The sequence below is a fragment of the Cnephaeus nilssonii genome (assembly GCF_951640355.1).
Source record: "Cnephaeus nilssonii genome assembly, chromosome: 1".
Lineage (NCBI taxonomy): Eukaryota > Metazoa > Chordata > Mammalia > Chiroptera > Vespertilionidae > Cnephaeus > Cnephaeus nilssonii.
In genome coordinates this window covers 110,583,301-110,596,991 of record NC_137072.1, presented here as the reverse complement: position 1 = coordinate 110,596,991, position 13,691 = coordinate 110,583,301, and the positions used below count along the sequence as shown (strand labels likewise).

Below are 13,691 nucleotides of genomic sequence, written 5' to 3'. Positions count from 1 at the left end.
CCCCATCGAAGGAAGCAAAGCCAGAGAGTGGTCACATAGAAACGCACAGTGGTTACAAATACAGATGGATTTTTTATGTCACAGCACTGGAGGAGCAAACAAAGGCAAATCCTTTGCAAAGTGAAGATACTGAGTCACTCAGCCAAGGCCTTTTGTTGACCCCCCCCCCATGTCTGTCCTTTGTGGCAGAAAATTAGAACAGCTTTCTGCTGTTTATTGTGTTCTCAGATTTGAGTGCCTCAGGCAAGTCACCAGTGCTGTAACTGTAATGAATTCTGTTCCTTCTCTCTCCTGCACCTTGATATGAGTGGTTAAAGGGTAGAAGTAGTGCTTACTTATCTTTACAGCCCTGTGCCCATTGTGAGGCTCATAGTGGGCCCTTGGTGAGTATTTGTGGAATAAAAGAGCAGGTGGAGAAAGCAACCCAAGTGTCATAACAGAGGAACGGGTAAACCAATGCAGTATGCACCTACAATGGAATGTTATTCGATCTTAAAAAGGCAGGAAATCCTAGCACATCCACAACATGGAAGAACCGTGAGGACAGTATGCCCAGTGAAATAAGAGAGACACAAAAAGAAAAATAGCTTATGATTCTGCTTACCTAAGGTACCTACAATAGTCAAATTCATGAGGCAGAAAGTAAACGTGTTATTATCCCCTTTTATAGATGAAGAAACTGAGGCTGGAGCAGTTGAATAGCCTGTCTTGTAAGGCGATGCTTTCCCATCACTACGGGCTGTTTGAAGGGGACCTGGAGTGAACATTTCTATTTCAGACCATTTTCTCCTTCTGTGGGGCCCACTCAGTTTTCCAGAGTGATTTTTCAAAACAAAAATCAAATGAGGCCACTTCCATGCTTAAAACCATCCAAGGGCTTCCCACTGTAATTAAAGTACAATTTGAAATCTTTTCATTGGTCCCAAAGGCCTAAGTCATCTGCCTCTCAATTATCTGTTGGACTTGATTTCTCGCTATACCACACCTTCTCTTGTTTCTTTACTCTGCAGTGATGCTGTTGATCTCTCAGTTCCTCAAAATCAGCAAGGTTTTTTTGCCTCAGGACCTTTGCTCATGCAAGACCCTTGGGCTGGAATGCACTTTTTCTCATTGTGTAGTCTCAGCTTATATGATGTCTTAGGAAGACTGTTCCTGACCAGCCTCCCTAGAGAGGTCATCACTTCTGTATTCTGCTGTCGTTCATCCCCACTGATTTTCTGCATATTAATCATCATCTGTACTTATTTTGTTAGCTTACTTGTTTGTGTGCTTTCTGCCTCTCTAACCAGAGAGTGAGCTTCGTGAAGGCAGGGGCTTTGTGGGGCAGGAACGGTCATGCTCACCCATAAAAATGTTGTACAGATTAGACGAGACCCTGTATAGGAACTACGTGGCATTCAGTAGATGCCTCCTACATGAGATTTTGGGGGGTAGGGTAATTATGCTCCAAAGGTATGTTCGGAATCTAATTATTCATGCTTCACTCTATTTTCCATGTTTTATCTCACAGACATACAGACTGCGGACAGATAGGGAAGGCATTCATGAATGCATTTCTTTCCAAGGATCCTTGTCACAGTTCAGAGCAAGACTACCAGCTGCTGCTGAAGCTGACCAATCAAACCACACCCTGCCACACGGTAACTGGGTCAAGTTCTTGGTTTTAGAACTGAGGCTGAAAGCCAGAGGGAAGAGGTCACAGGACCAAAGTTTGACCAGGATGAGGGAGGAGGAAAATCTGGACATAAGAATGTAGGTGTGGTTGGCGTATATGGAGTTTGTGGGGCTCATGGGAGAATAGGATGTGATTAGGATTTAGGACATTGGAGAGAGAAATGGGATCAACCAAAGAGGAAAGGACACTTGGTTAAAAATCAGGCAATAAATAAATAAAATAGAATAAAAACCCAACAGGAAACCCAATCCAAACCAAACAAAAAGAACCCAACTTTAGCCAATTACAAAACGCTCCCTGACCTCTGGTGATAACGACAACAACAAAAACAAAACAGCAACAACAAAACAACAACAGCCACGCCGATTTGCACTTGCCATCCTGTGAAACAAGCAGATCTGGTGCTACCCCCCCCTCCCCCGCTCCACTTCACCAGTGAGAAAGTGAATCCTGGGGGGTAGGTGACCAGTTGAAATGGCACGAGATTTGGAGCCCGGGTTTTAGCACTTTGAGTGAATCTTTTCTGAAGTCAGCACTGGCGGTGAAAATTCAACCTGCCCCCAGTCATCTTTGTGAAGCCAGTCAGCTGAATGACAGCCTCTCCTGGCCTCAGGGGTAGAGCTGGAGTTCCCGGAGCAGGAGACCTCACCCAAAAGAGCTGCCAGGTGAACAGCACCTGCGTGACACTGTTGAATGAGAGGCTGTGCCCCAGGCATGGGACTGAGCACTTTGTTTGCATTGTCTTCAGCATCCAAGAGCTTCTTACAACTATTCTTGTTACCATTGTACAGATGGGGAAAGTGAGGCTTTGGGTGTGCCAGGTCAGACAGTGCAACAGCAGTGACGCTGGGCTTCAAACCACACCCTCCACAGCCTCCGAGTCTGAGTGAATAGATTCATGGAGCCTAAGAGCATTCTGAAATTTGACTGTCCTGAAAAAACACTCCTTGTGTTTGCTCTTTTCTCCTTCTTCTCCTTCTCCTCCTCCTCCTCCTCCTCCTCCTCCTCCTCCTCCTCCTCCTCCTCCTCCTCCTCCTTCTTCTTCAATAAGAGAGAATTGGGAAAGGATATAGGGGGATACTGAGCTCTTTGAGAAACAACGAACACTTCTCTCCCAAAACAATGCATAGACAAAATTGTTTTGCAGATAAATTCAGGAATTTTGTAACTTCCTAATGTCTCCTCCAGATGTAGTCTGAGCCTATGTTCAGTATAAGATTTTGATCAATGGCTTTAAGACTTTTTTTTTTTTACTGCAACCCAGAAATATAAGCTCATTTTACACTGTGGCCTAGAAAACACACACACACACACGCACGCACGCACGCACGCACGCATGCACCTGGAAAGCAGGTTTTCGTTTTGCTTACTAAATTGATCTCAGGAGTAGTTTGTGATGCCTGGCTGGTGTGGCTCAGTGCTTGAGTATCAACCCCCTGAACCAAGAGGTCCCCAGTTGGACCCCCTGGTTTGTGGGCTCTATCCCCAGTAGGGGCAGGCAGGAGGCACTGATGGATGGTTCTCTCCCATTGATGTTTCTATCTCTCTATCTCTCTCCCTCTCTCTCTCTCTCTCTTAAAAAAAATCAATAAAAAACATATTTTAAAAATAGTGTGTGTTTTTTCTTTCTTAGAGTGTCTTTTGGAGCAAATCAAATCAGCTAGCTCACCTGTACACCAGGGTGCGGCAGGATATGTTCACGCTGGAGGACACACTGATAGGCTACATTGCCGACGGTCTCTACTGGTGCGGAGATGCAGGCTCCTCTGGTGAGGATGGGGGCCATTGGGATCATCCAGGGACGGCAGGGTGAAGGAGCCCTGAGCTCTGCTGGGGGCCCTGGAAGGTCAGTGTGGAGGATAGGCCCCTGGTACCCACCCTGACGCCATCTATGCTCCCAATGACAACTCAGCCCGATGCAAAATAGTGTCTTTAAAAAAATTTTTTTTATTGATTTCAGAGAGGAAGGGGGGGGGGGGAGAGAGAGAGAGAGAGAAACATCAATGATGAGATAGAATCACTGATTGCCTGCCTCCTGCACACCCGCAACTGGGGACCGAGCCTGCAACCTGGAAATGTGCCCTGACTGGGAATTGAACTGTGACCTCCTGGTTCTTAGATCGATGATGCTCAACCACTGTGTCACTAAGGCTCGGCTGAGATAGTGTTCTTTAGACCAACTCATGTGGTCATTCTTTCTTTTCTACCCCCACCACACTCCTTGAGTCCAGCGCACTAACACAGTTCTTGCTGGGACTGTTCTAACAGCCTCACTGCCCACTCCTCACCCCTTTCAGTCAGCCTACACGGCTACCAAGGATTGTTTCTGTCTCTATTCTAAAGCCTAAAGAGCGATTTTTTGCCTCCGGGGTAAGGCCCAAATTCCTCAGCATGGCCTGCCTCTGTCTTTCAGATGTCTCATCTTCCAGGTTCCCGTCCCCATCCCTCCTGCTCTGGTGGTGCTAGCCTAACCCACAAGGTGGTTTCACACCCCCGGGCCTTTGCACCTGAGGGGTCCCAGATTAGAGAGGGTGCAGGCTGGGCTGAGGGACACCCCCCCCCCCAGTGCACGAATTTTGTGCACCAGGCCTCTAGTATATATATATATAAAGCAAAACTTTATTCAACCTTAGAATAAAATCATTTTCAACATCATGGATGAGTCTGGAGGGTGTTCTGCTATGTGAAATAAGCCAGTCAGAGAAAATAAAATACTGCATGGTGTCATTTATATGTGGAATTAAAAAAAATTGAATTCATAAAAACAGAATAGAAAAGTGGTTGCCAGGAGCAGGGGGTGGGGAGTATGGACAGGCTGGTAAAGGGGTAAAATCTTCCACTTATGAGATGAGGAAGATTTGAGATCTAGTGTACAGCATGGTGATGATCGTGGATAATAATGTAGAAGCATTAACTGAAATTTTCTGAGAGTAGAACCTACCTGTTCTCTCACAGAGACACTCGCAGAGATAAATGTGTGACCTGATGGATGTGTTAATTGACTCCAGGTGGGGAAATCTTTTCACAATGTACATATGCATATCAAATGGTTGCATTGTACACTTTAAAATATTACTATCATACTTGTCAATTATACAAAAATAACTAGAAAATGTTAGTGAATGAAGGCAAATATTCTCGGGAAAAGTGACATAGAAACTGTGTCCATGCTCTGAGTCTATTGTATCTCATGGAGGCTTAAGCCTGTCTTTGTTTTTAAAAAAATATGTTTTTATTGATTTTTAGAGAAAGAGATAGAAATATTGTTGAGAGAGAATCATCGATTGGCTGCCTTCAGCACACCCCCTACTGGGTATTGAGCCCACAACCCAGGCATGTGCCCTGACCAGGAATTGAACCAGTGACCTTTTGGTTCATGGGTCGACACTCAACCACTGAGCAACACTGTCTGGGTAACCTGAGCCTGTCTTGATGGTGAGAGTGTAGAAAGACTCCGAGGCCATCTGAGCTTAAGGGTGTGGGTCTAGGGAGGAGGAGAGGAAAGCTGTGGACAGGAGAGTGTTGGCAGGAAGCAGAGGAGTGGTTGGGGAGAACGGCTGAGACCCAGCTTTATGTCTGATTCCTCCTGCACTCTGGGACAATGTTGGGGGCTTATCTCTGTCAGATGAGCTTTCTCAATTTCCCAGAACGATGACTCAAAGCTGGTCACCGTGTTCCTGTCTGGGGTTTGGAGGGTAAGGTAAGGACTTGGATGGGAGTCAGGGGCACTTAGTTAAATTGGGTCGAGATGTGTCCATTCCCCATCCTCCATCTTGGCAGCAATGCCATTGGATAATGGTTCTGCTTTGACTGAACAGCCAGGGAAGAACGGGGCTTAATTACACCTGTGACTTTCCACTTTAATTATTGTCTACAAACCATGTCTTTTAGAAATGAACTATCAGTCCTGCCCAAACTGGAGAAAAGACTGCATAAACAACACCATGTCTGTGTTCTGGGACACGGTATCCAAAAGGGTGAGTACCAGGCGTGAACTTTGAGAATTTGGGAGACCATTGGGAGACCATGGAGTGAAGAGGCCATCTAGCCAATGGTTGGTTTGGATTCTCTTTGGATCACACATCCTTTTAGGAACAGAAGTTTGGGATTCTTTCCCGATGAAAATGTTCCTGACTTACATTCTAGAAGATTTTCACATAGAATTTTAGGATATGCATGGGGGGCACATGGGCTGCAGTGGGAGAATCCCTGCTCTTACACATTTTTTTTTTGGCTTTGGCTGCCAGGAATCTCCTGCGTGGTTTAATCCTCTGGCCCAGGTCTTGGCCAATCCTAGATTCCTGGGCCAGTCTTAGCAATTGGCACTTTCAGAACTTCCTGTGTGCCCGGCACAGTCCTAGGCTTCACATGGATTACAACCTTTCATCCTCACAAGTACCCTCTGAAGTAGGTCCAATGAGTATCACACCATTTTACAGATGAGCAAATAGTGCTGCGGGCAAGAAAGCAATCTGCTAAATGTCCACAGTGAGTGGCAGGTCTGTGAGTTAATCCCAAATGGTCTGACTTCAGTCCCAGAATCTGGCTGGGGAATATTCACCATCTTCCCTGCCACTTTCTCCCTATTTCTGACTTTACCCTAAGCTACCTTTGTGGCTATTTCTTTTTCTTATAAGTCACTCCTTTGCATGAAAGTGAACTAGGAAAAAATGGGAAAGAAAAGAAGAAAGAAGTGAGGGAAAGAAAAAGAGGGAGAAAGTACAACTACGTTACCTACAATTCTCCAAAATTAAATTCAGACACCGAGGAGCCGGGGCAGTGGAAACTCACACTTGTTAATTGCATATTTATGACAAGTCCTGAGCCAGGTGCCTTACCAATGTCATCCCATTTAGTCCTCACAGTAGGTGCTGAGGGAAAGTTACAGGCGAGGAAACGGAGACTCAGATGTTAAGGGTCTCATCCAAGGTCAATGGGCTAGTAAGAGGTAAACCCTGGTAGAGACAAGGAAATAACCTGGGATTTGAAGTCAGGAGGCCATTTCCATGTACACAGATCCTTTAACCATCTGTTTGACCTTCAGATTCCTCATTTGTGAAATGGAGATAAAACTGATATAGCCCCATAGGGTTACTTCTATCCTTTTCACTAAGAATGCATTCCTTTAATGCATATTTGCTGAGTACCTACTGTGTGCTGTGAAAAATCAGAGGCACTGTATAGGTTTTGTTGTTTTTCTTGGGGGGGGGGGTGTTTCTTGCTTTTTCTGAGAAAAGTGTCTATTTTATCATTCTATGACATGTTTGGGGGCAGTGCTGCTGCCAAAAACGTTTAAAGTCAATCACATGTTGTATGTGGCAAGCACCTGCTTGTGTTCCCCATAGTGTCCTTGGAGCTAGGAGCACAGCGGTGAAGGGGATCAGAGGTGCACCCTACCTTTGTGAGCTACCCTGGGACTGCGCCTTTATCTTGGCCAAATGCTTGCTCATAGATGCAGGTACATAGCCTTCTTTTATCAGAGTAGATCCTTTCTTTTTCTGACAATAGAGGCAGTGCCTCTTGGGCTTGAATCCCCATCCCACTTTCTCGCTTCCAAGTAACCTAAGGGTAAATGGACTCAACCCTGCCTTCCCAGGGCTCTGAGGATTGCATGGCATTGCAGGTCAGTGTTTGGCATCAACCCTGTGAGCACTCAGTTGAGTTAGCACCTGTGAGTGACATTAATTGGGCCTCTGTCCTCTGCTTATCACCCCCAACAGAAAGACACAGTGGGTTTTCACAGTTCCATTTCAAATAGCTCAGTGGTGTTTTATTACCTGCAGATTAAAGGCCAGGTTTCTTGGCAAAGCCTTCCATAAATGAACTTATCTACCAACTTCAAAATCCACTGAAGTTGCCCCCAAAACACCACTCTTCTCCCAAGTCCCCCGGCCTTTCTGTTCACAGCTGCCTCAGCCTTTGCCAGGGGAAACCCTATTATTCCTTCAGCTTTTGTTGCCCTCTGTTATGTTTTTTTTTTCTATTTCTTTCCTAATCTCCATCACAGAGTGTTTAGTAAAAATTTTTTCTTTATTGTTGAAAGTATTACAGATGTCTCTCCCCTCCTCCCTCCCCCATTGACTCCCTCCACCCCACTCCTGTAGGTTTGGACTTCTCCCTTCCTCTTTTCCTCCCTACAGGTTTCCATGGGTCTCCAAGGCTCCTGGGCTGAGCGGCAAGCAGACAGCCAGGCTCACAGCTCTCAAAGAGCTCTCAGTAGCTGTGGCCAAGCCCATAAGGAAGCTCATCCTCACCATGAGCCAGTCCCTGGGGGTGGGCTTCCCGGAGGGAATGCATAGATTGCTTTATTTTGTTCATTTTGTTTCCTCCAGTTCCTAGCAAGGAGTCCAGCTGAATGTTGCATGAAGAAACAACACTTTTTGCTTAATAATATTCATTTATTCATTCATTCATACATTCCGCATTTCTCTTTGTGCCTGTGCGGGCCTCAGTGTCGCCTTTCTTGGTGTCCCCATTCCCCTTACCCCTGGATCGGCTACCCAGCTCCCTAAGTGAAGTGCAGTGTCTACAGTTTATGGCACCAAGAAAGCACTTTTCTCTTCCTCCTCCAGCTATGTTCCTCTTACTCAGCTGAACCTCTGAGCCATGTATTTAGTAACAATGGTGCTGAACTTCATTGTGCAAACACAGATGAGAGCAACTGCTTCCAGAACTCTCCTGTGAAGCACAAGCCTCCAGTGGTTGGGCTGAAAGTACATAGACCTGGGAATGCTGAGCTGGAGCCATCCAGGTTACCCTGCCTTAACCACTAGCACTGAGAGCTGTTTTGTGTGTAACTGCTGGGGCTTGCTGATTATGTTTACACTAGAGGCCTGGTGCATGAAATTCGTGCACGGGGGTGGGTGGGTGTCCCTCAGCCCAGCCTGCACCCTCTCCAATCTGAGACCCCTCGAGGGATGTCCGACTGCCCGTTTAGACCCAATCCCTGTGGGATCAGGCCTAAACAGGTAGTCGGACATCCCTCTCACAATCCAGGACTGCTGGCTCCCAACTGCTCGCCTGCCTGCCTTCCTGATTGTCCCTAACTGCTTCTGCCTGCCAGCCTGATCACCCCCTAACCACTCCCATTCCAGGCTGATTGATGTCTAACTGCTCCCCTGCTAGCCTGTTTGCCCCCAACTTCCCTCCTCTGCAGGCCTGGTCACCCCTAACTGCCTTCCCCTGCAGGGTTGATCGCCCCCAACTGCCCTCCCTTGCCGGCCTGGTCCCTCTCAACTGCCCTCCCTTGCAGACCTGGTGCCTCCCAACTGCCCTCCCCTGCTGGCCATCTTGTGGTGGCCATCTTGTGTCCACATGGGGGCAGGATCTTTGACCACATGGGGGCAGCCATCTTGTGTGTTGGAGTGATGGTCAATCTGCATATTACTCTTTTATTAGATAGGATAGAGGACTGGTGCATGGGTGGAGGCCAGCTGGTTTGCCCTGAAGGGTGTCCTGGATCAGGGTGGGTGTTCCCTTGGGGTGTGGGGCAGCCTGGGCGAGGGGCCTGTGGTGATTTGCAGGCCAGCCACGCCCCCCAGTGACCCAAGCGGAGGCCCTGGTATCTGGAATTTATTTATCTTGTACAATTGAAACTTCATAGCCTTGAGCGGAGCCAAGCCTCCTGCTCTCTCCGTGGCAGCAGCCATTTCTGTTGGAATTTATGTATCTTCTATAATTGAAACTTTGTAGCCTGGAGTGAAGGCCTGAGCTGGCCAAGGCTGCAGAAGCTTGGCTTCCTCCATTGCCCGGGGCAACCCTAGCCTTCTGCTCTTCCAGCTCTGTGGCTGCCACCATTTCTGTTGGAATTTATTTACCTTCTATAATTGAAACTTTGTACCCTTGAGTGGAGGCCTGGGCCCGCCAGGGTGTGTGGAAAGCTTGGCTTCCTCCATTGCCAAGGAATCCCAAGCCTCCCTCCTGCTCTCTGTGGCCGCAGCCATCTTGGTTGGGGTTAATTTGCATATTTGCTCTGATTGGCTGGTGGGCGTGGCTGGTGGGCGTGGCTGGTGGGTGTAGCAGAGTGATGGTTCATTTGCATATTACTCTTTTATTAGATAGGATGCCGAGGAATTGTGGGCTTTCTTTTTCTCTTTCAGTTTGCAGAAAATGCCTGTGGTGTGGTGCAGGTGGTGCTCAATGGGTCCATCACTAACACCTTTGATAAAAACAGGTACTGGGGGAGGAGGGTGATGGGAGCTGGGGGAGGGTATAGGGGAGATAAATGGTGATGGGAAAAAAGCAGGTATTTATTGCTTTGCATTCTATTTGCAAAGGTTAGCACAGCCTCCTTTAGTTTATCTATAGACAAATATACTTTTCATGTTTAAGGTTACTCCTAAAGTTTTGGGCCAAAAAAGGTAAAAATTTTGTATTTTATGAAGAGATTTTTCCTTCCTAAGTAAAAGTTTTTTGTCCTTGCTCTTGGACAAAAATGGAATGTTGTCAGCTCTCTCCTCCATTACACTCCATGCTGCCCATTTCCTGCCTTTGTTCACGCTGTTCCCCCATCTGACCTGCCCCCTTAGTCCTTCTGCCTATCTGAATCCTCACCAGCCACGAAGATCTGTCCTTAACCCTGTTTCCTCCATGAACATGTGAGTCCCAGTCCAGCACCACAACTATTGGGAACATCCCAAGAGAATTATGTGCTCTTGCCCTTCACTATCTCCTGGTCGTCAACGCTTCAGTTAAAAGCAGGACTCCAGAGGCCATCATGTACTACATATGGGACTTTATGCAGGGCACTTAAATCTTTGAGCCCCTGTAGTGTGTACCTGCAGAGGTGGTGGTGCTATGAAGATGAACGGAGACAGTGTGTGAAAAATGATGAGCTCTGTGCTGACAGAGAGAAGATACACAATGAGTATCAGCCATTATTCTCTCATTTAATCCACACCATTGACACTTCAATGCCTTCCTCCTCTGCTGCCTTCTATACTTACAGTTTTCACCACTTGGATTACCTTTTCAGTCTTCGTTCTCCAATCTGTCCTGGGATAAGGCTGGATTGAGAGGAGGGACCACTCTAGGGGCTCCAAATTAAGTTCCCTTCTCTCCTGTTTTAATATTTAATTCTATGGAGAAGCATTTGTCCTTTGTCTTCTGCTTTTGACCTTAACCTTGTGGGCTTTTGGATGAAAGTGCTAACATTCCAGAATTTTACAATCTGGTATGAGGAACCTAAGTACCTGCAATGGTAGTGGCAGGTGTCAGAGACTAATGGGGCAAGGTTTAGGAGTGGGGTTAGAGCAGGACACCAAGGTCTTTCTTTCTTTTTAAAAAAAATGTATTTTTATTGATTTCGGAGAGGAAGGGAGAGGGAGAGAGAGATAGAAACATCAATGATGAGACAGAATCATTGATCAGCTGTCTTTTGCATGCAACCGGGGCATGTGCCCTTGACCGGAATCAAATCCAGGACACTTCAGTCTACAGGCCAACTCTCTATCCACTGAGGCAAATCATATAGGGTGCCAGGGTCTTTCAAAGCTGTGCTACAACTTACCTGAGCATGTGGATTGCCTGGGGATTGCCCAACTGCAGATTCTAGTGCAGCAGGGGGTGGTGGACTGAGATTCTGCCATTTTTAACTAGCTCCCAGGTGATGTCATGGTGTTGGTTTATGGCCCAGTCTTGGGAAAGCTAGTACTTAAAGAATCAACATCAATGTCCAGATAAGAAATCTCATTTTGACAATCTTATTCACTGGGGGTCATGCTGAAAGAGTAATCTTATTCACTGGGGGTCATGCTGAAAGGGTCAGTCCCAGAGGGTGGGTTCTAACCAATGGCACCCTACCTGCTGGTTTTTCACAGGGGCTAGGGGTTCCTGAAGTATTCAGTTTGGGGTCAACAATGTTCTTTTTTCTCTTCTATCTTAGCACTTTTGGACGTGTGGAAATCCATAATTTGCATCCAGGGAAAGTTTCTATGCTAAAAGCCTGGGTGATGCATGACATTGGAGGAGTTCACAGGTATATGTTACTACTTTGTACCCATATAGTCTCAGGTTTACTTTAGGAATTGATCAGCAAAAGAATCCACAGTCTCAAGAATGTATTGAGGAAAGACTGGCTCAGGAAATGAATGGGGCCTTATTCTACATTCAGTCCATCCCAACAACCTCTCAATTTTATCTCCATAATAGGTATCTACGTAGTTTGCACCTTAGGATCCCCTGCTGACCTGTGAACTCTCAGAATTGACCTCTGCTTCACCTCTTTATCCCAGGGCTTTGTGCAAGGCCTGCTACCTAGAAGAAAATGACTCAGGAGATATTTGCAAGATCATGTTATTTTAACACTTTCTTCTTTCTTTCCCAGGCACCACTCATGCTCGAGTCCCATCATAGATGATTTGAAATTTATTTTAAGCAAGAGGAATATTTCATTTACCTGCCAGGATGACTACAGGTAATTGATTTGTTCTTGAAGTAGAAATAGCCATCTTGCCATCTATAGGCATCTTCCCTTGGGCCTTGATGGTGATCTGGGATGGTGACTGATGGTGATCTCTCTACCTTCCCCTCCCCATCCCCAGCCTAGTCCTTAGGTGTCCCCAGCTAGTGACCTTCTGAAGAAAATGGGTTGCTGCTTTTGCTGTTTCTTGATCATCAGCTGACATTCATAGCCCATGTCTGTGCCTTGCCAGAGCCAAATATTCTTTTTCATCTCCATATATCATCATCAAACATCCCTTCTCAGTATTTATTTTTATGGCTTAACAAGTGAAATGAAACTAAACTGGGTCCCACTTGAAGTCACTCACTCCTGAACGTGAGCTTTCTCCATGTTGTCACTGCAGGAGAGGAACTTGTGTGGATGCTAAGTGATCAACACATACCTTTGTTGCTAACAAAGGGGCTTCTTTTCTTGATGAATTGAATGGTAAATGTATTGCTCTGCCTCTAGATCTCCTTTTCTGCTTTCTTGTCACAGGCCTATCAAGTTTCTTCAGTGTGTGAAAAGTCCTGACCATTCGTCTTGCATCAGCACGGTGCTTTCTGATCTTTGAGCCCTTGTGGTGTACACGGCTGTGTGTGACTCAGGAGACATGCTGATGGAAAGCTGAGGATTTGGGGGATCTTCTGTCATCAAGTCAACCCAAAAGATGAAAGCTTTTCCTCCAAAAGTCTTAAAATAGCTTGTTATTGGCATAGTTTTTATTTTGATCTCTTAACATTCAAGAAAAGATTAATTATTACATAAAATTAGAATGAAAATTTTATGTTGCTTTAATTTTCATATGATGTTTTTATGTTGTTTATATGTTGGACAGAATATGACTCTCTCTGGAAATACATTTTCCAGAGACTATCAGAAGCTTCCAGGTTCTCCAGGAGGACAATAAAAGTTTGGAAGCCTCTTAGTCAAGAAGAACACCCAAATTTACCCCACAGACTGGTCAGGCACAGAAGTCGTTCTTGTCCTGAGGACACTTGGCTGTCACTTTGCCATTGCGAGATGTGACCACTGCTGCTTCTGGGAATAGAAGTAACCAGAGTAGATGGTTCATGGTGATGGGACATGAAGTATGGTACCTACCTCAGGCTCACCAGCCTCAGGTTCATGGCTGCACAGATCCACCTGCCTCACAGGACCTGAAATATGGAAAGTGCTTAGAACAGAGTTCAGAGCTCAGTTTTTCTGTTTGTTTTTTTAATTTAATAAATCTTTATTGTTCAGATTATTACAATTGTTCCTTGTTTTTCCCCCATAGCTCCCCTCCACCCAGTTCCCACCCCACCCTCTGCCCTTACCCACCCACCCCCACTGTCCTCATCCATAGGTGTACAATTTTTGTCCAGTCTCTTCCCGCACCACCCACACCCCTTTCCCCCTGAGAATTGTCAGTCCACTCCCTTTCTTGCCCCTGATTCTATTATATTCACCAGTTTGTTCTGTTCATCAGATTATTTTTATTCACTTGATTTTTAGATTCACTTGTTGATAGATATGTATTTGTTGTTCATAATTTTTACCTTTACCTTTTTCTTCTTCTTCTTCTTAAAGAAT

The 13,691-nt window shown here is 45.9% G+C and overlaps 1 protein-coding gene across 1 annotated transcript in view; it reads left to right on the top strand.

Moving 5' to 3' along the window:
• The window catches only part of CD38 (CD38 molecule), a 35,104-nt gene extending 21,792 nt beyond the window's left edge, over nt 1-13,312 (top strand). Inside the window, exons 2-8 of the mRNA XM_079779065.1 lie at nt 1,511-1,640; nt 3,309-3,444; nt 5,567-5,652; nt 9,775-9,848; nt 11,559-11,651; nt 12,000-12,089; nt 12,615-13,312. Coding sequence (XP_079635191.1) covers nt 1,511-1,640; nt 3,309-3,444; nt 5,567-5,652; nt 9,775-9,848; nt 11,559-11,651; nt 12,000-12,089; nt 12,615-12,690 — 685 coding nt within the window. The 3' untranslated portion in view covers nt 12,691-13,312. The remainder of the gene's footprint in view (nt 1-1,510; nt 1,641-3,308; nt 3,445-5,566; nt 5,653-9,774; nt 9,849-11,558; nt 11,652-11,999; nt 12,090-12,614) is intronic.
• The last annotated feature ends 379 nt before the right edge of the window (nt 13,313-13,691 follow it).